At 41.3% G+C, this 27,643-nt stretch overlaps 1 protein-coding gene across 1 annotated transcript in view; it reads left to right on the top strand.

The window, feature by feature from the left end:
• Nucleotides 1–27,643, top strand: part of LGR4 (leucine rich repeat containing G protein-coupled receptor 4) — an 84,837-nt gene that overhangs the window by 45,743 nt on the left and 11,451 nt on the right. The window contains exons 3-11 of the mRNA XM_069804057.1: nucleotides 4,827–4,898; nucleotides 6,362–6,433; nucleotides 18,134–18,349; nucleotides 19,019–19,090; nucleotides 23,492–23,560; nucleotides 24,146–24,217; nucleotides 24,304–24,375; nucleotides 25,089–25,157; nucleotides 25,579–25,650. Of these exons, the coding sequence (XP_069660158.1) occupies nucleotides 4,827–4,898; nucleotides 6,362–6,433; nucleotides 18,134–18,349; nucleotides 19,019–19,090; nucleotides 23,492–23,560; nucleotides 24,146–24,217; nucleotides 24,304–24,375; nucleotides 25,089–25,157; nucleotides 25,579–25,650 (786 nt within the window). The remainder of the gene's footprint in view (nucleotides 1–4,826; nucleotides 4,899–6,361; nucleotides 6,434–18,133; nucleotides 18,350–19,018; nucleotides 19,091–23,491; nucleotides 23,561–24,145; nucleotides 24,218–24,303; nucleotides 24,376–25,088; nucleotides 25,158–25,578; nucleotides 25,651–27,643) is intronic.

The raw sequence follows: 27,643 nt of genomic DNA on the forward strand, positions 1-27,643 counted from the left end.
TGGGGAAGCCGTGGAATATTTTCAAATGGGATGAAAATAGGTAGATAAAAGTTGGAGAGCTAAAATAAGATGTTGAGTGGGCAGAGGGGCAGTGATGGACCATCTGTAAGGGATGCAGAAGGTTCAGCCTTGACTGGATCTTGAAATAGGAGTCTTGGGTCTACCAGAAAACGGGTAGTATAGAAATAAAAATAATGAATCAGGTGATTTATTATGACATGTCAGGATTGCAGTCTGTGTCAGTATTTGAATGTTCAGTGAGGAAGTAAGGTTACAGTTGATCCATGGAAAAAGTAGCCAATGTATTGTTATCAGAGACAAGATGGACAGATAAGGTTAGGAGGATCCCAGAATACCACCAAAGGAAAAAAAGCCACAGCAAACCCACTTTTTGTATGTGCACGAGATCTTCAGAAGGACAGGAGGAGACCTAATTCTTTGCTTAAGTAACCTGAGGTTCACCATCATCTGGGATGCAAGGCAAGCAGAGAGGTTTCCAAGAAGTTTGTATTGCATCCTGTCAAAATGAGAGTGATGGTTTTAATTGTTACGGACAAAAATGTATCCCTGGGACATCCTCCCTGATTTTGGAGTGACACTAGTGATTAACTTGGCTCAGTTAACATGCAGCCGGGTTGCCAGACTCATAATTGCAGAAGTTTTAATTTCCCAAAAGAGAGAAAACAGTCTTTGCTTTCAGAAGAGTTTCAGTGCAGGAAGCTATGCTTGCTGTATACTCTGGGAATGAGATACCATGGAAGATTATTCCCTAGCCAGATTATATCCTGATTTCTGTAATAACTACAAGGTGTCCTCTACGTCTGGAGATCATTTACTCTTTCCCTTCAAATAATGACTGGAGGGTGTTGCTCACCTCTATATGACAGGATAGCATAAGTATTTTGTACTCCATATGTCCTACTCTATTATCCTGCTATGCTGAAATTGATTTTGTCTACTTGAATTTGCAGAAATTTTGTCCCACTGAAACGCTCTTATTTTTATTTTTTAAGTAAAAATAGAGGCCTACAATTTTCAATACCGAGCAATTACAAGGAGAGATTGCCAACCTAGAAGAAAGATACTGATGTGGTCACACATTACAACTGTGATTCCACTGCAGAAGCCTCCGAGGTGTAACTCGGCTGGGCTAATTCAGGATACCTGCAGTCCTGGGCAGAGTTTCCCAACAAGGGGAGTCATGATCGAGTTAGCAGGAAAACTCTTGGTCAGTGTGATACGCGTTTGCACCCCACTTCAGATGATGCCTGCTGCTGTGCTTGTGTACCTTGAGAAGTAAAAGACAGCAAATTGAGTTTTTGTGGCCTGTAGCATGGCAGGGCACTTTACAGTTGTCTGTTAAATTAAGTCTTTACTGTCTTTGTGGATGAATCTGTTTTACAGTCGTCTGCCTTTCGGAAAAAGAGCTCTAACGGTGATGTGCCTTGACTCACTAGCTGTAGAAGGACTTTCAGACCAGGTCTCTGAGACTCTTTCCACTCAAAATGAAGGGAAGGATGGGCACTCAGCTCTCGATAGCATAAATGTAGGGCTGCCTTTGGGTAGCTTCGTTAGCAGAGTGGAGTTGTCCCACCATGGACTGGTCCCAAGCGGGTTAGTGAGTCTTGTTGCGAGGAGATGAAGCTCCCTTCCTTTCTGTTGTGCTGGAGTCTGGGGCTTGGTAAAGCTGTGATTTTCCTTAGCCCATTTACCGTGTGTGCGGGAGAGACAGAAAGAGAGAAACAGAGGTGCTTTTTAAATATCTAATTGTTTTAAACGTTATATTTGAAAATCTGGATGTGACTGTTTTTGAGACATGCTGAAAGGAGGTAACGTGGAAAACCTGACTGGACGATTTCAGTGACAATTTATATGCTGTAGGTGCACTATATTATATGCTGTTAATTTTTCGTTTCTCTCTTGAAAATGAACCTGGTTATGTAAAGAGAAATCTTTCCATCCTCCCAGCTGCTGCATGCTGCAGCAGCGGGAAGCATGTTGAGAGCAGCGTATGATATGTTGGTCTTTGCCTGCTGGAGAGCTGCAGTTGAAACCTCTGAATGAGCAGCCACGTTCCCCAAGGCTAGGACATGAATGATAAATGTATATTTGGCAATCTGATTAGTAAAGCCTTTGCACACTTGGCTAGTTGTATCCTGTTTCCTGGAAGGCTGCCAGATGGAGGAGAAACGGAAATGTAATGGATTGCGAGGCTTTTTTTTCTGTTGGTTGGTTGCAAAAAGGCTGAATAAACAGGAGTTGCCTTGAGGTAGGCGAAGTCTTGCTATTTGAAGTCACGCAAGCCTTGCTCTGGCTCAGCTGTATTTTGTTTCCAGTGCTCTGTAGGTTGTGTTAGTGACACTCAGTGAGGTTGGGGGAGGCTATTCCAACTGGATTTAGTTTAGCTTTTTTAAAACAAATCATAATCCCCAGCCTCTTTGGGCGGAGGGAGAAGTTCCAGCAGATGCCTGACGAGCCGCACACCAGCCCGTTTAATGGGGATCCGCGGCAGAGCTGCAGCCAGAGCTGCCTGACACACGTGTACCAGGGCTGCCGCTTCTCGAGGCGTGCAGTAGGTAGGTAATCAGCATCGACTGGTAGTGTTTGAGTGCCAAAATAATTCGGTGCTATAGACTCAGTTGAATTTCAATTGATTTAAGGATTTCTATTTTGATGTTTTGAACACTTTTAAAAAAAAAAAACATGTGTTTTGCAGATCACTGGCTCTCTGGTGTAGAGACCCAGCATGTTTCATCAACATTTTTTTCTATTTACAGTGAACTTCTTAGGAAACTTTTAAAAAGAAAGCTGTGAAATATTGCAAACCTCCCTTCATGTCCCCCCAGATAAAGTTAAAGCAGTTCATTTGGGTAGCTACTGACAACAAAATGAATTTTAGGGGAGTGTTTAGTTGCCATCTGGAATTTTTCATTCATGTTAAAAATTCAAAGTATTTGAAAAATCATGTCACAGCTCTGAAATCCTGAGGTTGTTTGCAGACAGGAGATTTCAAGAAAAGGTATACGTTGATTCTTTTGATTTTTCTTCTGGTCTCAGGTCTCAGAGCTGTTTGGTTATACACGAGACATGCAGACAAACTTTTCTCAGCAGTCAGAAGTTTGTTGGTTTTTTTTTTTTTTTTTTGGAAGACAGAGGAAGCTGAGATTTAAGCATGCTTGTAATGATGTCAGAGCCATAGCGATGGCGATTGGGGTGTGCATGAGAATACAAGGACTAAATACCAAGATCTACTTTAATAAACGATAGTAACAGTTTTCTAAAATTGAGTAGTATCTGCTGCTACTGTCACCTTCCTGTTCACGAGAAGCTGTCCTCTTCTCCTTTCGTTTATAAATAAAACCATCTACCTTTGACAAATGGATTTGATAAACATAACTAGCATCCTCTCTATCAGGCAGCATTTTATTAAGTCATTAATTCTGTTGCAAGCAGATTTATGTAGGCATCAAATGCTTTGGGTAATCTCTTTTATGTAGTTAGAAGTAGAGACTAAGATAAAAAAGTAATAACTTTGCTATGTTCTGGCAAGCTGATACTTTAGATGATGCTCTTGTTATTTCCTTCCTTTGCCTCTTTGAAATAATATTTTCCCTTTAGTGTGTCTGGCTTGCTTCACAGTGCCCTGTTAACAGCAGAGGTGTTATCTTGTAACCTTTGTTAAAGCACAGTGACTATTTTTTAATTATTAACACTTACAGCATTGTACATAGTATTTCCACTGGACGATTTCATTGTACAGCTTCTCCAACGTTGCCTTTGCTTAGCTTGGATGTGAAACCAAGTCTGAAAGCGAATACTTTGGCTGAAATGATGGCATCTTTTGGCAGCTGTGGATTACCAGGTGTTCTGCATTATTGTCTTTTACCCTTAATAAAATACCTTGTGTCACAACTATTAGCAGCTCAACAAAGGTTGGACCACACAGGGTCTGCTGGTCAGGATAGAGGTAAAAAGGTTGAAGAAAAAAAAGGAGTGGGGGAAGGGGGAGTGAGCTATGTGAAAGCAGCTGTTTTGGCTGCTGTTTCTGCTTTCCTGCTTTGTGTTCTGCAGTGTCTCCTGTATTTATTACTTTCAATATCATGGTGGTTTTCACAATTTACTTTGTGTTAGTGTCTAGCAGTCCAAGTTTGAAACTGGCCACATCTTGAGAGAGAGTGAGTATGGCTGAGGATCCTGTTCCCTTTCTCCCTCCCCCAAAACAGTTTTCTTTCCTGAAAAGTTTGTCCAAATAGCTGACCAAAAAGATGAAATATTACCAAGATTACGTCTTGGTAATGTCAGCAGGCGTCCTGTCAATTGTCAGCACTCTGAATGTACCGCCTGCTTGCGAGTATCATCTTCACATTTGGGATTCTCATAGAAACTTTTCCCTGCCTTGTGCTAGCATCCAGCTATTTTTACTTAACTGCATAGTTTCTTTAGAAACTGCTGTATAGATTAAAAACACATGGGTACCAGAGCATGGTTCAGCAGAGCAATGCTGAAAGCCAGAGGATCACGTTAATGGTTCGTAAATGCACATTTCAAATGCAGTACCATAAGAAGATTCTTTATCATTCTGGGGTGTGTTTTTTCTGGCATGTTTGCAAAAGTATATCCATGAAGCCGAGTAGTGCATTCTCGTCGTTAAAAATGTGCAATGACTAAAATAACTGTTGCAGACTTCGCAGGTCATGAATATGGGTTAATCAAATGCAAAATGCATAATTGCTTGCAAAATTTGATGTATCGGTGATTTTTCTTGTTAGATGGTTGTAGAAGTACTGTATTTTGTGACTGAAATTATTATTGCAATTTTTTTCCAGGCGACTGGCTGGCAATGACCTTTCTTTTATCCATCCAAAGGCCTTGTCTGGGTTGAAAGAACTCAAAGTTCTGTAAGTAATCGGGTTTTAGAGCTTCATAGCTAGCTGCATGCTTTCTTAGTGCACGGCCGGCCTGTTCACTGGTAGGCTGGAGGAAATTTTTTTGCCCCCCTCCCCAGTTATAGCTCTCCTACTTTTTTTTTTAACAAAGCCTGCTATAAGTGGTGATGATGAGCAGTGAACTTGACTAAACTCTAATTACTGTGTTTAATTAGAACACTTGCTTGCTTCTGAAGTGTATCTTGTAGCAGAAGAATCCTAAGAAAAGGAAAAATCTTAAAAAGGACATGTAAAGCTTTTTGTTGTTCTCTACTTTCTCAGTTTACTCCATCAGGTGCCCCAACATTATCAGGTAGTACTAGTATTTACAGAGATTTAAAACACTGTTGACCTTTCAATTGTCCGCTACCAGTGATAGAAATAATTTCTACAGTTTGATGCTTCTATAGGTGCAAATGACTTACTATTAGAAAAAAAAAAACCAACCCTGTACCCAGAAATTGCAGCATTTATGCTGATGTAAATATTTCCAATTGCTAGTAGGGTAATAGTTATTTAAACAGATATTTAAAAGAAATAGTGGACAAGGACCTTGAGGTTGTAAAGAAAGAAGCATAAACAGACAGCATAAGCAGGGTACAGATTAGGAAACTGCCCATCTACAATACTACTTAATATGATGTTTTGTAAATTGAACGCAGGGTGTCAAAGCTCTTGAAGGTATCTCCGTCAGGATCCTCAGCACTGGAGGTGCCTGAAATTCTAGCAGTTCTTGAAAACTTTGGGACTTCAATGTTAATTAACAGTTAACTTGTGCGCTCACATTTTATGCCAGTATGCACCAAAATCTAGTAAGGTTTTGTAATGTGTGAGATCTCAGTTATTTACGTTCTCTGTGTAAAAGAACTCATCGTGCAGTAATATGTTGTCCCAGAAGAGAAGTTCTTAAGAAAAACCCCAGTATAACTTAATTCAGCTTGGCTCTAGTTTCATTCTGTGTCTTTTTAATGTTGTGCCCAGAGGTGTTTTGTTGTGAACACACTTTGTAAATTAGATTGCTAATGCATTGTGTATTGATGCGGCTTTAAGAAAAATTAGAGGTTTGTATATTTTGTAGCATGTATAGGATGATTTCACAAGAAAATAATAAAATATCACTCATAGTAGCAAATTTGTACTAGTGTTAAGTTGTTCAACCTCTTCAGTGAGTTCCCAGGGGAATTTAAGCGTGTTATGTCAGAGGCTTGTTCTCTGCAAATTAATGCAGTTAATTAATGAGTTGTAAATAAAACTGAGAGAGACCATTTTTTTGTTTCATTGTTGCCTTTGGGTGTCTGGTCTTGATAATTCTACATGCTTTTATGTACACTAGAAATCGGTGAAATCATGACAGGACCATGGGCTCTTCTGCCACCTCTACTGTTGATAAAGTAGAATTTGACAATAATCTTTACTAACGCAAAGGATTTTTACAGAACCCTACAGAACAATCAGCTGAAGACTGTACCTAATGAGGCCATCAGAGGATTAAGTGGTTTACAGTCCTTGTAAGTTTTCTTACTTTGCTTTTGTTCTTGTATTGTTCTCCAAGTTCCACTTTCGGTCACTTCGTATGCATCTGCTTTATTCTATAGAGTCTTGAAGTATAATCATGTATGTGTAATAATGTACCTGGACTTTCTGATATTGCAATTTCAACTGGAGCAAAGTTTCCCAAGTTAAGTTGATAAGGAATTTTGTCATCTTTGGTGGGGTGACCCAGATCCAAACTCTTTCAAAACCCAAACGCAGGTGCAAGATTGCTGTATAAATGCAGTGATGGTGGAGTTAAACATTTATCATCTTTCTTGCGTGTCCTAAGGTGTTTAAGCAATTTTAAAATGTTGTGCAAAAATGAATCATGCCCAAGTCTTTTGTATCCGGAGGAGGAAAAGGGGTTTCTGGGAAGGAGTATTGTTTGAGACATGCATAGTATTGGTTTTACTGGAAGGTGTTGAAATCACACAGACAGTTATGAAGACCTCGGCCATTATTGCTAGTTGTTCGCAAGATATTCCATATGTGCTTATGCTATCTCATGGCTTATTATGTTTTTATAAAGCATCTTAATCAGACTTTAATAGTTAGCTACAGCTCTCTAGGTGGTAGATGCTTATCACTGTGGTGAGGAGGCGGAGGGGGGAAGGGCTTCACAATTTTTCCTGCTTTCTGCTTAGCTACAGAGAGAGAGGGCAGCTTATGTGTTCCCTCTGTGCCAAAATTCAGGTTTCTGGCCTAAGATCCTGTTTCTTTTAGTGTTGCATCAGATTATGGAATAGTTTTGCAAAAAAAAAAAAAAAAAATTTAAAAAAACAGCTTTGCAAAGTTGCTTTGCAAACTATTGCACAACTTTTGCAAAGGTGCTTTCTGCATTCCCTAAACTTGGATCTTGGCCACTACCTTTTCATAGTTGCTCGGGTATTCCCGCCTTTTCCATCTGAAGAAAGCAGCATGGCCCAAATCAGATTGGGTGCAGGTTATCCCGCTGGGGAGCGGGGGCCTGTGCGGTGCAGGGACGTGCCACCTCTTGGTGCACCCCAGACCTGCTTCTGCCGGGCTGTTACCAGCGTGGATCTCCTGCGTGGGCAGCACGCTCCTCGTAGAAGGAGAGAGCAGCGAGTTTTGGTGCCATGAGTTGGCCAGGACTTTTCCAGGTTTTTGGATCCAAGAGCGAGACAGATGCCGGTTTCTATTTGCAGCCATTTTGCGAATTTAATATCCGCTTTTCCCTCTTGTTTTGGGGGGGTGTGTGTGTGTGTAGAGGAGAGAATACCTTGGTCTGAGGGCCACAGTCTGCTTTGTGCAAATACTATGCGTTGTAATAAAAATCCTTCAAATTACATGATGTGAATAACCCTTTAGTAATTATTTAAAAAACCAAAACAATACTCCTTCCTGGCTTCCAGCATTTCTGTGATGCCAAAAAAAGAAACTACTCTACTTTTGTTGTCTACAAATCATCCGTTTCATTTTCTCGACTTTTTTCTTTTTCTCTTTTTCTCTACTTATTTACAGTAATGTTTGTTCTCTAATTACAGTTTAAAATATTAAATCTCCAGTTGCTGGTTTCATGATAGTTTTATGTGCAAAAGGGAAGGGACAAAATCAAGGGGAAAAAAAAGAATGTATAAATGAAGCCAGCATATCTCTTTTTTTTTTTTTTTAAATTTTAAATCCATGTATTTTTAATATGATTGGAAAGAAGATGATGTTAGAGCTATTTTAAAAAAGCAGACATTTTAATTGTTGAAAAAAATCATGGAATGATTATGTACTATTGTATAATGTAACCAGTATAATCGCTTGACATAACATCATTGTAATTAAAATATAACAGTAACTATTTGAAGTGTGGTGAGGTTTCCCTTTCTGGGAGCTTCATTGTTCATAGGCAAATGACAAACTGTATCAATTTTAGGAAGGTGAAAAAGGGGGAAATTGGGTTAATAAGTGGAAAGCTTCTTGTTACTTCTTTTTCTGAGGAAAACAAAACTGAGATTTCAGAGTAGCTGTTAGAAATACGGTGGGCAAATGCAGTCTGGAGGTCATCAGTGTCAGAAGCTCAGAAAGGTGGGGCGGTTTTTTGTTGTTTGAATTTTTTTTTTTTTTTTTTTCCTTCCACTGGTGTGGATCAGGCTTTGGGTTGTCCCCCTCTTTGTTCCCGAGAAGGATATCTATCTGCATTGCAAGATCGCCATAATTTGTTAGAATTGGCAGCAGTCTGAGAATAAATAAGTTTTTGAGACAAGCGTAGTGAGAAATGTAAAGCATTTTTCCTAAGCAGTTTGTTTACTTCACCAGAATGTATTTCTGCAACTTTAATGAATTTCAGGAAAACTTTCAGCTTCTTGCATCACTCATAAAATTACAGTGTAATTATGCATATCCCATAGTAATGTAGGGAGGACCTTCTGGCAACGGAATGTAGGACTGGTCCTCTGAATTTTGTGTGTAGGCATGGAAACATAAGTGTCAGCATGCTGCTTTATTAATTTTTTTAAAAAGGGGGAAAAAAGGGGGGGAGAGATGTGATTTATTTCAACCCCCCCAGGAATTTGTGTCAAAAATGCATTTAAAGCTCCTGAGCTGCTGTGACCTTCTTCTAGCAGAATATATGTTAGAAAACCTGCTTCTACCTTTTTAATATACAATCTCCATCCAAAACCTGCAAGTTTAAACATCACTTAACTGACTCTGTTTTGGCAGTTTCCCAGTTTGCTCTGAAGTAGGCTTTAGGGGGATTTTTTTTCTTGGTGAAGACACAAATTACTTGCTCATAAAACTTTATAGTATATTGATAATCATTTGGTTTGCAACTCCTGTAGAACTATCCAATTTCTCTCAATGTGCTCCAATTTCTAGCTGCGTAGGAAGACGGTTGCCACACTGTATGTATTAACAAGCCCAGTAAACATACCTGGGTGGAAATAAAGGAGATGGTTACAGGAGCTTCATGATCTCTAATGTTTATATTATAGCTGGCGAGTAGCCAGCCTGGTTCAGAATACTAAACGACAGCTCTTTATTTTCTGTTTACGTTGGATATTTTCCCAGCTTTGGCCTCCGAAAGAGAGTTAGAATGGAGTCCTTATTTATGGAGGTGAAATTCAGCAAAATGAAAGAGTTTTGCCGAGTGGAAACTCACTGCCTAGCATCTCAGAAAAGTTTAGCTGGTGGGATGTATTCTCGTATCGCAAGATGCTGTGGTATCTGGACCGTGGGACTGCACTGCCGAGACAGAAGGCACTACTAGTAGCCCAGCTTGTGCCCGCAGCTTTTGGCAGCAGAAAAAGCTGACAGATAAGGAGCTTCACAAATATAAACAATAGTCTTGATGCATTTCAATAACTGCAAAGCATCAACGGTGTATTTTTGTTACAACAAGGTAATGAAGCGGCATACTTTGTGTTTTAAGTCTGGAAATGGTGTCGGTGAGGTTTATTGGCGATCCAAGGGTCATAGGGAGAGCCGGAGGCGGTTAAAGCGGTGTGCTGCTCCAGCAGCGTGCGCAGAGCCTGAAAGGACCGGGAAGACGTTTCAGAGGGTCACTTCTTTAAGTACCTTAGCATATTTGATGGCGATGACTTCTTTTGGTAACGCTACTTATTCCAAGCTTTGACCCAGGCTGCGGGGATTTGTAAAATGGTTCTGTAAACTACACCAACTTCTAGGGTTGCTCTAACTCACCCCAGAAACCCACCTACACAGAATTTTAAGTCAGAGCACAGAATATTCTAGTACAATCCTCAGGGTGTAACGAATACTGGAACTACGTTATTTAAACAAAGACTTTCAGATGCTTTGGAAAAGGGAGCTGTCTTGCATTTAAACTCAAAAAACCCTAATTGCTGCTAATTTTAGTGGGTGTTTGCCATCAAATCCAGGAATCATTTCTGAAAGCTTGTCAATAGCTGCTAATGTATTGGAGGCGAGTTATTGTAATCGTAGTTCAGGAATCGCCGAGTTACTGTCCCTGCACATGTGCAGACATGCCCACGTGCAGGGAATATTAGAGCGTTCTGCAGCAATAGTTCAAAGCACTGCAGCTACGCTGTTATGCCAGATTCCCAAATTGTGGGTGTTGGGATTGTGCCAGTGTGGTACTCAACTGCGATAGCTCCTGCCTTTCTCTTTGTGTGGGTGTTCACCTGAGCTGCAGGGTAAGTGTCTTCATGCATGTGGTCAGCAGTAATTTTCTGTGGTACCCGGTAGCAGTTCTGGCTCCCCAGCCTGGTCTGCTCGCAGTCTCCGCTGCAGGATCGTAACCAGTTCTGCCGTCTGCCTCCCTATCTCCGAAGGCTGGAGCAGGCTTGAGGCAGGATGAGGCAGGAAGCATGAATGTGCTGAACTGGGATACGGTTATATTTTCTGGGAGAGGGAATCAGCTTGGCCCAGGCAGGAAAGTCTGGGATCCTGGTGTGGGATTGAAAGAAATGAGAGCAGGATCTTGCTTTGCAGGGTAAAGATGCATGGCGAAAGGGTGGTGACAGAGGATGGAGGCGTATTTCAGTCAGTCGGGACACATTTAAAATATGTGCTGTAGCACATATCAGCTACAGCCTGGCATTTCTAGCTTTTTCTGTTTTTTGGGAAGGATTCCTTACATAGATCAAGTTACCTCTGTGTTTATAAAAAAACAAAACCCAAATCAAATCTAGAAACATTCTGCTGGTACCATAATGAAACAGCACAGCTTTAAGCGGTAGTTCATGCAATTTTAGTAATGTAAACCATAAGCACGTTGAAAGGTGTCGGAAGGGAAGATCTCTCAATTTTCAGAGGACAAGGCAAACAATGTCTTGTATCAAAAAAATACAGTTCTGTTCTAATTCTGCTAATTTTTTCTTAAAAGAGTGTTTTATGGCTTCTGTTGATAGTTTTGTGATTCTGGATTGTAGAGTTTTGAAGGACAGGGGTGTCTGTAAGGATAGTCTTGTCTGGGAGGCTGTGGAAGATGTTCATTAACAGCAATGACTAGATGATGTTAAGAAGCATTATATGGTCTTATATGTAGTATGCACCTTTAACAGTGGCAGGTGGTTTTTCAACTAATCAAATTTTAATGGGTTGTCTTCAGATGTTTTTTAGTTTCCTGCTTTGCTGTTATTAAAGGGTTAAAGGGGACCAGCCATCAAGTGAGTCTGTGTTAAGCTATAGGATTAAACTATCACTACCAGAATGGGGAAGGAAGAAATTCACATGTTTTTAACGTGCAAAACCAATACAAACTTAAATATGCTGAATATGCTTTTCTCCCTTGCATTTTTTTAGAGTAAAGAATGCATAAGAGCTCTCCTGTGCATGTTTGTTTGTGCTGACAAATCTTTAAATATGCAGCAGTTTAAATATACTGCTTCGTGAACTTTACATACTTGCTGAATGACAAGAGTCTCATTTTTCTATGTTCACCTTTAGAAGCTGTTCTGGTTTTCTTGAAAGTGAGATATGGGTATTTCTTGTGAGCTTTAGGAATCTCTGGGATTTTTGTAGCCATATTTATTTTTTTTTTAACTGTCTGGGCTTGCTTAAGGAATTGCTAATGTTTGAATAAAAGTCAGGAAATAATTTAGAAACAGAATGACCAGAAACTTAACCAGGATGGTGGAAGTTACACAGCATCTACATAAAAATTAGCTGAATTCTCTAAGGGCAATGTAGCAAACTTGGTATGATCTCTGACTGGTACCATCTTAAACACACACACACACATCAGTACTGGTGGCTGAAATATGGCATGTATCATTAGTTTCTGAGAGCTGCTGTAAATTTGTCTTTGAATAAAGCAAATCCTTGTATTGATGTTCTCAACACATAAGGTACAGAGAGCCGCCGCTTGATATGGTGAGCAAACGTGCTGAGTATTTTAAAGTACCTCTGTTAACACGGTGGGTTTATTGCCTTGCATTGTAGCAGAATTTCCTAGGTACCAGGCTTATCAGTACTCAACTTCAAAACCTAAAAATCTACTCCAGTGTTATTTGAATGATTTCTTTGTGGTTTTTGAAGGAGCACTTTAAAGAGCAAAGTTCTTTAACAATTGCCGTTGAGCAGAAGTGGTTTAACATGAGTTGGGAGTGATTTTTCCTTTTATTAATGTCAACGTTAAACTCCTGCTATTAGTACGAGGCTGTTAAAATTTCCCAGTCGCTGAAGGCTGGAAGGCTGAGCGTGGTCACAGATGAGAGCTACTGAGGCTGGGATAGCAGCTGCGAATAAATCTGTAATGGTCTCCTCTTTTGAGGCAGATAGTATTAACAAACTGTGTGGTAGTGCATTCGTAATGAATATTATTACTAAGATGATGTTTATGAGCTGTATCTTGCATGTGCAACACCCAGGTGGGCTTTGTGGCAAGAAGCCTGGCCGGCTCCTTGGGGAGCATCTACAGCGATGGACACTGGCATGCTGTCTGTGGTTTGTCCCAGCAGAGCAAGAGTTGACCATAACACGCCTGGAGAGACTACAGGGTGGGAACAGAACATAGGGGTTTTTTTTCCTCCCCCCACTGAGCTTTGTGCCGAGCTCTCCCCGTCGCGTTCCCAATCCCTCCAGACCGGCTGGGATCACACAGAGCTGCGGATTTCGCAGCCTGGCCGCAGCACGACCCTACCTGCGTGGCCGAGGGATGCTCTGCCCTTGCCTTCCCCTGGTCCGGCGGGCAGGCACCCTCACTGCCTAGCACCTGGCATCTTTGGGAGGATGGGAGAAGAATAAACCGGAGGAGCGGCACTGGAGGGACTGGGCAGCCGGAGGAGACGCACTAGCGTGGTTCTGGAGGCCTCCCCGGCGCTATCCACAAGGGATGCAGGCTGTAGGGTGCCTGCCCTAAGCAGTGCTGCTGGCCAGCCCAAACTGGGGCCATGAATATCCTTTCCTCCATGGTGACCTGGCCTCTTAGCCCTTCTAACCCTGTAAGTAGGTGCTGTGCCCAGTGACAGTGCTGCTGTGCCCGCTTCATTGGCAAGCACCTGCTTTTGTGCAAGCGTCTGGCACAGGAGCTTCTGCTGCGGTTTGGTGTGGTGCTGTTTCTGAGACCAGGGGAGGAGGGAAACACTGAGGAGATCTGGTGATTTTTTTTCTTAAGCTCCCAATGCTCCAGAAACAAATAAATTTAATTTTTTCCTGCCTTTTTTCCCGCCCTCCTCCCCACTGTAATATATTAGAAAAGGTGGCTGCCATGCTGTGCCCCCTCCCAGGTATTATCGGCTCTCCATATACTAGTGTACTCCTGGCAGGCATGGCCTAAGATTTGTAGTGAAAAGCTTTATGAAAATTTGAAATACACTGGAGTCAGAATGGTGGTTTTGTGTGTGTTTATATTACTGTATAAATACAAAAAATTCATACATATGTGTGTTAGACTTTGGAACTTTTATTCATTTGAATCGAGGTAGGAGTTCATATTAGTTTACAGTTTCCTTAAAACTGAGTTAATTGCTTGAAGACCTTTAAGTTGCTATGTTCTTTACTGGTTTTAACAATATGTCAAATACTGATATAAGAGCTGCTGAATATATAGGTTCTATCATCCTCCTGCTCCTTCTTCTTGTGGAATTGGAGTTTGTGTGAGGAGGGAATCTGACAGGTAATGAAAGTGAAGATGACAGCTCCGCAAGTAAACTCTGAATTTATAGACTAAAATGTAAAGGTCTCTCACAAGCCAATGCCTATAGGGAAGCTGGAATTGGAGTAGCTTCTGAAAGATTAAGGAATTTAAGTACATGCTGCAAGCTCTAATTTAAAGAACATAGTCTTATCTTTAACACTTTAATGGAAAAGGACAGTCTTTGAAAAAGTTCAGTCCAAGAGAAGAATATTACTCGTACTTTGCTAGTCATTGGAGCTAGTGAGTACTCCCTTATCCCATCTTAAAGAGGTGTGGTCCTCAGTTGTAATATTTTGTGGAAGTTGTCAAATGTTTTAGGTTTGCTTTTCAGGTGTTTCACAAGGTACTCCATTATGTGCATTTCACGCTGAATAGAAGCGTTTCAGCTGTGTGTTTTGTTCATTCAACATAATGTGGGTAAGCTCTGACTGTTTGGAAGAGAAAAAAAAAGAAAAAAATAACTGTGGCACATCAGGCTTACGCTAAGAGGCATGAAGGAACACAAAAAATGCAAATGAGACAGAAATGGCCAAATGAGTTAAAAATAAGTCTTGAGGTATGACAATTAGTAACAGAAATCCAGCACCAATAAATATTTTTTGTGTAATCATAGTAATACCCACTTTGGTTCTTTTGATGCTGTGCTTGTTGCTATAACATTTGTAAATCACAGGTTTTCCCTTTAAAACTGTAAATGAAGGTCAATGAAAACTCTGGGCAAACCATCCGTTTTCAACTATTTTATTGATATATCTGTTGGCCTCTGGGAAAACCTTGGGCTAGCACAGTGATCTTCAGACGCAGGGATCGGGAAGTCGCTATGTAAATGGAGAGTGGGAGACACGCAAATAATCACAGCAGGATGCCCTGTCTTTCTTCTTGACTTTGGCTTTATGATTTAGCATCGCTAATTACTTTCAGCCCTATTCAGACATCGCGTTTGTTAAGATGGTGCCAAAAGTTTGGAAAGAAGTGACAGAAGAGCCAGAAAAACGCCCTCTTTCACCTTCCAAACCTCCCTGCTCAATGACAACGGCGGGTGGTGTTCTCCTTTCCCCTCCTCGGTTTTATTGCTATGGGCAGGAAAGGATGAACACAACAGACTGGATGGCTGTGGAGAGCCCTCAGTTTAAGATGCAGAGTTACTTCAGTACTTGATCCGCCTGCGCTGGGGGACAGAGGTTTTGGCAAAGCAAGCTAGGGATGAAGCGTCCGTCATCTTCTCCATGACCCTCTTTGTTCTCCCTGGCTGCGAGTTCGACTCCCGCGTTATGTGTGTCCATCCTTCCTCTGGTCATCTTCTGCTTTAACGGTGGGAGTGGAGGAGCAGGGCTTGGGGCTTCATTGTGTGTTTTTGTTTTCTGAAGTCTGCTAGAGTAAATGGAGTTTAGCAAGGAGCACAGTGAAAGTACAAACAAGGCGTAGACAAGTAGTCACAAGGACTGAGGCCTGCCTCTTGAGTCTCTCTCTTAAAAAAAAAAAAACAACCCCCCCCCCCAAAAAAAAAGAAAAAAAAAGAAGGGGGGGTCAGGGAGAAATTAGTTGGAGAAGACTCGGATATGTTTATTCCACTGGAAAATAATTCTTTTGATCTTCAGGGAGGTGTGTGAATTTAGGAGAGAGAAGAAAGACAGGTAATTTCTAGTTTTGTTTTTTTTTCTGAAGCAGAGCCGCAGGCTTTTTTCCTCTTCCCCCCTCTCCATTTTTTTTTTCTTTATTATTATCAGACATTTAATTTCTCTGAAACGTTCCAGTCTCAGTGCAGCCTAAAAGCATTCAAACAGAATAGTGTACACACCTGTCAGACCATGGGGCAAATGATAAGGGGATGCCAGTTATATGAACCATAGGAATTAGCTCTTTGATGTATAGCTTTAGAGCTAATGGCACCTCACTCTTCCAAGGAGAGAGCCTTTGACTGCAGACAGTTTTGTAAGTTCCCACTTGTATTGGTGTATTTGTTGCTTAATTTGATGTATTTCTTGACTTTATTACATGGAAATTCAGCTGCTGACTTTTTTTCTTAATAATTTGAAATATGTAAACCATTGTACATCGCAACAATCTATTTCCGTAAAAGAGTTCTGTTCAGTGCATTAATTCTTGATCAAGCTTGTCTTCTCCCTTTGAATTCAGCACGTCCTTTAAGTGTTGAGGTCCAGAAGCACTTTGCTGCTACTGAAGCTGTCGTGACTGTGCCCAGGGACAAATGCAGCACAGTCACTTGGTCCACGCTGCCAGCCCAGAGAGGGACGGGATGAATGGCTGGAGGCAATGACTTCTTAAACTAACCCAGCTGGACTTTCAAGAGCATGTCTGATCATGGCTTTAGAAACACAGTGAATGCTTAATGTAACTCAAAACCTGTGCTGATTTGTGTCGTAATGAACATCAGTGCTAATGGAGGAGGGTATACGTGTTTTGTCTCCCCGGACAGCAGCGTACACACCATGGCTGGTACACCAGTCATTTCAAAGCGGTTATGCAAGGTGTTTTCTTCCATGTTTGCAGCAAAGTCACCACGGTTCAGCTGAGTGCTGATCTAGAGAAGACAGCCTCTAGGTCAGAGGACAGTCAAACATTGCCTGTTGCTCTCAGCCCTACGCTGGCTCGGATCGGTTACAATCCTATTTTTTTCATCTCGTGGGCTATCACTGCTGACCTTTCCTCTCATCCCCATATGAAGAATAGTGCTTTATTAATGTTTTGCTTCCTCCTGGCTCATCCCTTGCCGGTGCCCATTCCTGGGGCTTCCATCTGTGTAAATCCAAGCCTAAGCTTTTAGTATGGGTGATTTTCCGCTTTTGTTGCTGACACCCCTGGTTACATGGCATAGTGTGGACGAACCTGAACCAGTCCCCATCTGTGTCTTTTGCCTGCCCTGGTTGCCGTTGATGCTATCCAAGTAACTACACTGCTAGTGTAGGAAGATGAAAAAAACGACTTGGTTCAGAGTGCATTGCATGAGGGAAAAGCACATGTCATTTTGCACGAGAGTTTCTGTTGTCACTGCCAAAGCCATCAGACAAGGAGTTGCAGTATCAGGTTTGTCAGTTGTCGTGGATCAGGATTCTGGCCGAGACTCTGACAGTAACACCTGCATGTCCCGTCGTGAGGGCTTCACATCTGGAGCTGGAGCTGAGGATGTGCATTTTAGCCTCCTAGGTTTCCAGGTGTGGAGTGTTGGGTTTTTTTGGTTGTTGGTTTTTTTGGGGGGTTTTTTTTTTTTGATGCTTTGAAACCTGAAGAAGCAGTGAAACCCCATAGCGTAGGTGAGCCGGTAACTGCAGCAGAACTAATTGTCGCACATGGTTTGACTTCCTGTATGAAAGACACTTAAGTCACTTTCCACGTGTGTTACTACTACTACTAATGTTTGCGATTGGAGTTCATTTGGGGAAAAAAGTGTGATGGCAGATCCGGTAATGTATGTACAAGAGTCAACAGTGCAAATGTGCTGTTTTGCGTATTGTTGTGGAGCATGTTAAAAAGGGTCAGGTGCAAGAGTGAAAGAAATTTCTCAGTTTTGGTTGATGATATAATGTTTTATTTGTCAGGATAATGCATAACTCTGACTTTGTTCAAGAACTGCTTTTAATAATCTTGTTCTCTAAAGTAGTCGCTGAAGGTGTACAGCAGTACCACAAAACAAAGCATATAACAGTATATGATGCTATTGACAACGTAGCTGTAGGGATAATCAAATGAGTAAATGCCTCTGCAATCTCTGATACACTATCAAGCTACCATTTTGAAGACTTGTTCCAGTATTAGCAGCTGGGGGTTTTGTGGGGGCGAGATGTCTATTGAGTTACCAATTCAGTTTGTTAAGCTGATTATAAGCATATGAATTTGTTAAAATGTTTTATTAAAAATGTCTGAGAAGTTTTTTATGAAGCTTTCTTTTATGGGCTCTTCATTTGCCTTACGGGGTGTTCATGCATCATTCAGTAAACCTTTGAACTTTCCAATATTAAATTATTTCAGTAAAGCACATTTAAGCTTCAAAAAAATATTCAGGAGTAATAGGACTTTAATTGCTTTTTTTTACTTATCTGTAGTTTGTGAGTTCACTATGTGAATTCTTTGTGTTTTAATGTAGGCGTTTAGATGCTAACCATATTACTGCCATACCAGAAGACAGTTTTGAGGGTCTGGTGCAGTTGCGTCACCTTTGGTTGGATGACAACAGTTTGACAGAAGTTCCCATCTATCCGCTCAGCAATCTCCCCTCTCTGCAGGCGTTAACGCTGGCTCTCAACAAAATAACACACATTCCTGACTACGCATTTACAAACCTTTCAAGTCTTGTTGTTCTGTGAGTATTTGTAAATGTATTTCGTAGGTCACTTTGATTCTCTCCTCAGTTACAGTTTTGATTAATCTAGGATGGTACTGAAAATGATATTTTGCTATGTTTTAGCTCAGTTGTCTAGTAACAACCTATACCACCAACGCGAGATGACACCATATATAGTAGACAATCTGCTGAAGGTTTGCTAAAGGCTTTCTCCTAAACAGAAAGTCAAATGGGCTATGGGTGGTGAGATTGATGTATATATTTTCCTGACATCTCATTTTAGTAATGAATATTTCAAACCAGTGGTTGTCAGAGAAAGCTTTCAGAGATATTAAAAGAAGAAAATATTATCTGCCACAGACCTGTTTCTGTGTAGTCTTAAATATCTCCAAGGATGAATATGAAAAATTAGTTTGATTTATATGTTTAAATCATATTTTTATCACGCTTCTGGAGGGTGAGTAAAGGTTTAAAATAGGTTGTCTTGACTGCAGGCAATCTATTCTGTTCCCATATGAGCATGAAATATTTCTGTCTGGAAGTAAAAGACATTCTTCTGCATAATCCACCCCATGCAATGTTTTTTCTAAACCATTTAGCTGTCTTGATTTCATGGAAATATCTGCTAATTTAACTTACATGAAATCATTCACTTGTTTTCATGCTTGTTTTGTTTGTGCTTTGTAGGCATCTTCATAATAATAAAATAAAAACTATAGGAAAACACTGTTTTGATGGATTAGACAACCTTGAAACCTTGTAAGTATGTTTCTTAAAGTAATTTGTAATTCAGTGTTTGTCTCATTCCCAGCTTAATCAAGGTTACCTTACTGGTATGGTGAAGATTTTGCAAATAAGGCATGTGTGCACCACGCAACACATACCACCAACATTTAGGTCCAGCTCAGGTTTTCGAACTGAAGGCTAGTATCAGTGCAGTGCTCCACCAAAACTAATTAACTATGCTGAGAAGCAGGTAAATATTAGCCTGGGTGAAATGTCACCCAGGCCATGATGTGGCTCTAATGTTCCTAGCCCTGACCTAGCTGGTATATCTTTGCATAGCACTCCACTGAGTCAGGTGGATATATCAGAAGTGTTTGAGTGGCCCTGTGGGTGATAAGGGACAAATATTTGTTTCTCAGATTTAGTGTAGGATTAAACATATTTGAGAGACACTGCCAAAACTGTTGTGTGATGACAGGAGGTTTCTCAGAGGGCCGCAGCAGGCTGTTCACCGCTGCTCCTCCATTACTGGATGGGCACCAGTGCCTGCCGAGGAGACTGTTGCTCATGCGTCCCCGCAGCTCCTGAACTGATCCTGTGCAGGCGGGTAGAAGACAGCCCAGCTGCTGGTTCCCAGGCTCTCGTACAAGAGATTTACCTGAGTTCACTTAAAATACTGGCAAATACTAAGATTATGGACTGGTTTATCTGAAGCAGTGAGCCTTATGTTCCTTCAGACAGAAACAGGGAATGGGGACAGGAAGCATCACCTTCCCCTCGCCCCGTGTCTGCTGTCCCCGCTTACAATTCATACTCCCCCCAGAACTGGGAGTCTGTAGTGGCCAGATCCTAGCTCCGTAGTACTCCTCAACCTCCAGAGTGCCTCCTTGGCGAGGAATGGTTTTCAGCCACTGGGGTCACAATCTCCATTTCCCCTCAGCTCACTCAGTGAATGTCTAATAAGTGGTATGTCCTTCAGTGGTGCATTTCGTTATGCTTAGGAGAATGCTGAATAAATAAAACAAATGAAGGAGGGCAAGGGCAAGCCAGTGACAACTTCTGTTAACACGAGGAGTTGGAGGAGTCCAGGAATGCTGCTTACTCCAGATCTTGTCATTCTCTTAGAGTCTATATAGAGTTGTAGAATGGTTTGGGTTGGAAGGGACCTTAAAGATCATCTAGTTCCAACCCCCGTGCCGTGGGCAGGGACACTTTCTACTAGACCAGGTTGCTCAAAGCTGCATCCAACCTGGCCTTGAACACTGCCAGGGATGGGGCATCCACAACCTCTTTGGGCAACCTGTTCCAGTGCCTCACCACCCTCAGTGAAGAACTTCCTCCTTACATCTAATCTAAATCTACCCTCTCTCAGTTTAAAGCCATTACCCCTTGTCCTATCACTACATGCCCTTGGAAAAAGTCCCTCTCTGGCTTTCTTGTAGGCCCCTTTAGGTACTGGCAGGCTGCTGTAAGGTCTCCCCGGAGCCTTCTCTTCTCCAGGCTGAACAACCTCAACTCTCTCAGCCTGTCTTCATAGGAGAGGTGCTCCAGCCCCCAGTCATCTTTACGGCCCTCCTCTGGACTTGCTCCAACAGGTCCATGTCCTTCTTATGTTGGGGGCCCCAGAGCTGCACGCAGTACTGCAGGTGGGGTCTCATGAGAGCAGGGTAGAGGGAGAGAATCCCCTCCCTCGACCTGCTGGTCATGCTTCTTCTGATGCAGCCCAGGATACAGTTGGCTTTCTGGGCTGCAAACATACATTGCCAGGTCATACTGAGCTTCTTGTCAACTAGCATCCCCAAGTCCTTCTCCTTAGGGCTGCTCTCAATCCATCCTTTGCCCAGCCTGTATTTGTGCTTGGGATTGCCCTGACCTCTGTGCAGGACCTTGCACTTGGCCTTGTTGAACTTCATGAGGTTCACATGGGCCCACCTTTCAAGCCTGTCAAGGTGCCTCTGGATGGCATCCCTTCCCTCCAGCGTGGCGACCATACCACACAGCTCGGTGTCATCAGCAAACTTGCTCAGGGTGCACTTAATCCCACTGTCCATGTAGCCAACAAAGATGTTAAATGGCACTGGTCCCAATACCAACCCCTGAGGAACGCTGCTCATCACTGGTCTCCACTTGGACATGGAGCCATTGACCGCAACTCTATGGGTGCGACCATCCAGCCAATTCCTTATCCACCAAGTGGTCCATCAGTCAAATCCATGTCTCTCCAATTTAGAGACAAGGATGTTATGCAGGACAGCGTCAAATGCTTTGCACAAGTCCAGATAAATGACATCAGTCGCTCTTCCCTTATCCACCAGTGCTGTAACCCTGTCACAGAAGGCCACTGAATTTGTCAGGCACAGTTTGCCCTTAGTGAAGCCATGTTGGCTGTCACCAATCACCTCCTTATTTTCCATGTGCCTTAGCATAGTTTGCAGGAGGATCTGCTCCATGATCTTGCTGGGCACAGAGGTGAGACTGACTGGCCTGTAGTTCCCTGGCTCTTCCTTTTTTCTCTGTTTAAAAATGGGGGTTATGTTTCCCCTTTTCCAGTCAGCGGGAACTTCCCTGGACTGCCATGACTTCTCAAATAGGATGGATAATGGCTTAGCCACTTCCTCCGCTAGTTCCCTCAGGACCTGCAGATGTACCTCATCAGGTCCCATGGACTTGTGTACCTTCAGGTTCCTTAGATGGTCTCAAACCTGATTTTCTCCTACAGTGGGCAGTTCTTCATTGTCCCAGTCTCTGCCTTTGCCTTCTGCAACTCGGGCGGTGTGGCTGGAGCACTTGCTGGTGAAGACTGAGGCAAAAAAGTTGTTGAGTACCTCAGCCTTCTCCATGACCCCGGTAACCAGGTCTCCCGTTTGCTTCCAGAGAGGGCCCACATTTTCCCTAGTCTTCCTTTTATCAATGATGTACCTATAGACGCTTTTCTTGTTGCCCTTGACATTCTTGGCCAGATTTAATTCTAGCAGGGCTTTAGCTTTCCTAACCTGATCCCTGGCTGCTCAGACAATTTCTCTGTATTCCTCTCAGGCTACCTGTCCTTGTTTCCACCCTCTGTAGGCTTCCTTTTTTGTGTGAGTTTGTCCAGCAGCTCCTTGTTCATCGACGCAGGTCTCCTGGTGTTTTTGCGTGACTTTCTCTTTGTTGGGATGCATGGCTCCTGAGCTTGGAGGAGGTGATCCTTGAATATTGACCAGCTTGCTTTGGCCCCTCTTCCCTCCAGGGCTGTATCCCATGGTACTCTACCAAGCAGATCCCTGAAGAGGCCAAAGTCTGCTCTCCTGAAGGCCAGGGTAGGGAGCTGGCTGTGCGCCCTCCTCACCGCCCTCAGGGTCTTGAACTCCACCGTTTCATGGTCACTGCAGCCAAGGCTGCCCTTGAGCTTCACATTCCCCACCAGCCCTTCCTTGTCGGTGAGAACAAGGTCCAGCGTAGCACCTCTCCTCGTTGACTCCTCCATCGCTTGGAGCAGGAAGTTGTCATCAAGGCATTCCAGGAACCTCCTGGACTGCTTATGCCCTGCTGTGTTGTTCCTCCAACAGATATTGGGGTGGCTCAAGTCCCCCATGAGGACCAGGGCTTGTGAACATGAGGCTGGTCGTCTTCGTCTGTAGAGGGCCTCATCTGCTCGGTCTTCCTGGTTGCGTGGCCTGTAGCAGACCCCCACTGTAACGTCGCTTCTGTCTGCCCTCCCTTTAATCCTGACCCATAAGCTCTCAGTCGGCTCCTCATCCATCAGTTAAGAACCTCAATGAAGTAATAATTAGATGCTATGTAAATATACACAGCTGATGTAAGGCTCTCAAAATGTTTTTGCTGCTCATAAGGAGTCCTTTTTGCAGAAAAATGACTGTGGCAGGTCCTGACATTACTGCTAGAATGATGACAAGTTAACTGAGATTTCAACTGATCCCTATCACCGATGTGCACTGACTCAGTGTGATGAGATTTTCCTCTGCTTCTGTTCAGTATTTATAATTGTTTTTGCTACAAGGTCTGCTATTACCTAATGGGTTATTTACTGTTTCTTTTATAAAACCTGAAAAAAAAGGTTTCTTAGTAAGCTAATAAAGAGTAGTTGTTTGTATCTACTGTTTTGTGGTTTGTTTTTTTTTTTAACTTTGAAATCGTAGTTCATTTCCATGTAAATTCTGTTGAAGGAAAGTCTGAGAGGTGTTGAAAAATACTGAGCTTCACTGTAAGGAAATGTCATTTGACTTAATATGAATAATCCTCTGGATAATATTAAATATCTTATCTAAGTTATTAGCTGGTTATAAAGCATGTAAAACATCAGAAGACTAAATCTAAGTTAAGTTATTCTATGGCCTAGTTTACTTTCATTGAATTGTCTTAAACAAAAATTATTTTGACAATTCATGATCAGTACTAAGAATTTTACAATTTTACAAAATCTGTTTTTTCTAGGGATTTAAATTATAATAACATGGTAGAGTTCCCTGAAGCCATAAAAGCACTCCCAAGTCTAAAGGAGTTGTGAGTATTACTTATTCTCCCTTTTTACCAGTTTTCTTTCTCCTTTCCATAAATAAAAAGAGAAAAGAAATTCCTGGATTTAAGAATGCTTGTCTCATTATGCAGCAACCTAAATCAGATTAAATTATGCTAAGTGAAGCTATAATTAAAGGAAAATGCAATCATCAGCTAGAGAGGGAACCTATTGAAAATTATTTTGGAGTTATATAAGCAAGCAATTATTCAGGAGAACCATTAGCATAGATCTTAATCATGAGCTGGTTTTGGCCTCCAGTAGCAGAATGAAGTATTCACTGATCACACGTTTTCCTTGTCCCCTCCTTGAGAGAGGAGGAAGAAGAGAGAAAGCACAGGAGCGTGTTTTGTACAGAATAGTTTAATGAAATATTTTCAGTTTAGCTCATGTGCGCTAGACAGAAATCATACCTTCAAAGTTATTCCTACAGTTTGACTTACTCCTATTTAAGTACAATCCTGTTTTTGGCAGGAATGGGAATTGAGTAGGTGTGAAGAAAATTACTATTGGTTGAATTTACTGGCAGTATATTTTTAAATTTTGGGTTTCTTCTTTGCTAATATCTTTAGGGGATTTCACAGTAACTACATTTCCATAATTCCTGATGGTGCATTTGCAGGAAACCCCCTTCTAAGAACGATGTAAGTAATTTTCATGCATCTATTTTTAGTCTTTAGCAGACAATGACTGTAAGAACAATGATTGAAACATGTTCTTCATTTTCCAGACATTTGTATGATAATCCTTTGTCTTTTGTGGGGAACTCAGCATTTCAGAATCTGTCAGATCTGCATTCTCTGTAAGTATCCTCTCAACTACATAGTACAATAAATGGATAAGAAATGTTATGGCTAAGAACACAAAATAACTAAATTTTCTGACTGCCTCTTACCTTACAATTTTTTTGCAGTAAGGTTTAATAAACATCATTATTGTTGGGAATATCCAGTTTCTTAAGAAGGTCTAGTAAATATGCTTTATAACCTTTTTATTTTTTTTATTTTTTTTTTTAAATCTTCATTATCTTGCATAAGACACATAACCTCAGGCCAAATGCTCAGGTTCTTACTTAAACAAACTGCAATATGTCCTAGGTGGTTTTTGAACAGAGATGTACATTGTGAGAATGTTTTGCAGGTTAGTGCATGCATGCTCTCAAAACGTGTCAGTTCTGGGGGTGACAAGTAAGGAAAATGGAGTGAGACTTCAAACTTTGAACTACAAACTACCTATGAGTTTATGCCCTTTTCATATGTGTATTGATATGACTCTTCCCAGCTTGATGAATTCCAGTTGTTTGCTAATGGAGGAGTAATTTATTAAGCAAATTGCTAGTATAAGCAGCAGTGAAAAAACTTAGCATTTACACACTATTTGTGTGTAAAATTTAAACAAAAGCAGTAAGAATGTTAGAATGTCTCCTCAGTGAAAATATCTGCCTGATAGCAGGATTGAATGTAGCAATGCATTTGCATAATAGTTTACAGCTAATTTTTGTGGGGAATTTTTTAGGGTCATTCGGGGTGCCAGCATGGTGCAGTGGTTTCCTAATTTGACAGGAACCGTTAATCTGGAGAGCTTGTAAGTATCTTCTACAGAAATAATTTCCAATAATTTCTTGGTTTTGCCTTTTGTGAAGTGATTAAATATGATTAGTGGATCTGGAGAGCAACTGGATATATGTTCTCTTCCCTGTCAATAAATGTAATTATATAGCTTTCCTTACTGTGATACCTGGGTGCCTCTTAATTATTATTTTTTTAATAGGGTAAACTGACAACAGCCTATGAAAAGGCCATTGATACTAACCCCCCTCTCCCAGAACTGAAAAACAGAAAAGTTGGCCTCTTCCAAAAAACCAACCCCCCAAAAATTTTGGTGGGTGAATCTAGCACCCTGAGAGCTGAGACACCATCCTTATTCTGCTCTTCCATACGCTTGTTATGCCATCTACCATCAACAATGCAAACGTTTATCTATGGGTTGTTTTTTTTTCCCCCAGAACTCTAACAGGGACCAAGATAAACAGTATTCCTGTTAATTTATGCCAAGAGCAAAAGGTGCTACGGACTTTGTAAGTATATATCTTGTGCTCCTATTTTCATCTGCATCAAAATGTTTTAAAAGAAATTTAAATCTAATTTAAAGCAAAAGTATTGCTTAGAATCGGTTATCCTAGTAGTTCTATGAAAGTTGGAAATCTCATTCTGGTTTCTTGGTTCTTCAAATCAAGATTCATGGCAGAGTTGACGTAATGATTTATATTCCTGAAACAGGGTCCCCTTTATAGGGGTGCACTGTATTTGTTTCATGTTATAAAAGGTATGGTGCTGCAGAACAGTCTTTGCATCTTCAAATTCACTCAGCCACTATTCGTTCTTAACACAACAGTAGTCACCTACATTCAGAGGTTAAGGAAGAGTTTAATTATAGCGCTTTGACTTTTTGTGTTTGGGAACACAGAAGAGAGCATCAGGAACCAAGAGAAATGCAGATGAGGATTAGGAAGAGGATAGTAATACAAAGGCAAGACCAAAAAAGCAGTAATGATGTGTTAAAATAAATGCAAAAAAACCCAACTGGTAAATGAAACCATTGGGAGGGTAGAGGCAAAGACATGTTTACAAAGGATACACACGGGAAAATTTGGAACAAAAGAAAGTGCTGAAAAATGTGTTCTGTTTTCTGGAAGAAAAACTGGAGAAAAGGAATGATGAGGTAGGATTTATTTTCAAATGGCAGTTTATATTTGGAACAGAAATTTGAAGATTGTTTGCAAGTCTCTCGTCTCCTTTTTTGCTGCATAGTTTCACAGAGAATTCTGAACTTCCCTAGCTCTGCTTAGGGAGGTACCAGCATACTAAATCAAAATTTGCACAAAATTCCTGCATTGCATACCATCATGCAGTTTGTTCTAAAAAAGCAGATTATCAGTAAACCTTTTTAGATTACAAGTCTCAGAATTCAGGGAATTTGTACAGTATGGTTTTGGGGTATGCGAATATCCAGATGCACAGCTGAAAGCAGTGAAATAGAATATACATAGAAATAGAATATAGAATCAAAAATACTGGTTGGGAGGGATCTCATGAACTGTTGAAGCCACTACAAAGACACAGCCTGTTTCTCCATTACTTTTCAATTACAGGGCACTAGTGTCAGTTGTTAAAGTTTGTCATATAGAGAGTTTGGGGATGAAATTTTTTTAATGCTTGCTTGCTTTACATCGCTGGCTGAATATTTCAGGAAACTAAAAAAGTAAAATTGTTCACTGAATTCAGAGGCAAAAAGAGGAGACAGAAATGTAGCTTTTGAAAAGGTTACACAAATTGAACATAAGGCAATGAATCAACATTTTACGGTTATATAGACAGCCTTATTTCTGCTATTTGCTGACTGTTGCAAGGTTGACATAACAGTTATGTCTTTCTACGTTTTTGGGTGTGTATATGTATAATCAAAGTACATAGTGGGGCTATTTAGGACAACTGTGGAGAGATCACACGTGTGATACCCTTCATGATTTTCTTTAAACTGTCCTTAGTTTTTTCACAGCTTGTTACTAACAGGAAGATTTTTCTGCCAATCCATTTAATGGTTTGTCGTTGTTTAACCCAGCAGGCAGCTAAACACTACACAGCCGTTCTCTGACTCCCCCTGCCCGCCCACAGTGGGAAGGGGGGGATGATCAGAAAAAAAAAAGTAATATTTGTGGGTTGAGATAAATACAGTTTAATAGGACAGAAAAGAAAGGGAAAATAATAATGATAAAAGAATTAGAATATACAAAACAAGTGATGCACAATGCAATTGCTCACCACCTGCCATACGATGCCCAGCCAGTTCCCGAGCAGCAGCCCCCGGCCAGCTTTCCCTCTAGTTTATATACTCAGCATGACGTTATATGGTATGGAACATCCCTTTGGTCAGTTGGGGTCAGCTGTCCTGGCTGTATCTCCTACCAACTTCTTGTCCCCCCCCCAAGCCTACTCATTGGCAGGGCAGTATGAGAAGCTGAAGAGTCCTTGACCACTGCGTAGCAACAACTAAAACATCAATGTGTTATC

The sequence above is a fragment of the Haliaeetus albicilla genome, chromosome 16 (assembly GCF_947461875.1).
Source record: "Haliaeetus albicilla chromosome 16, bHalAlb1.1, whole genome shotgun sequence".
Classification (NCBI taxonomy): domain Eukaryota; kingdom Metazoa; phylum Chordata; class Aves; order Accipitriformes; family Accipitridae; genus Haliaeetus; species Haliaeetus albicilla.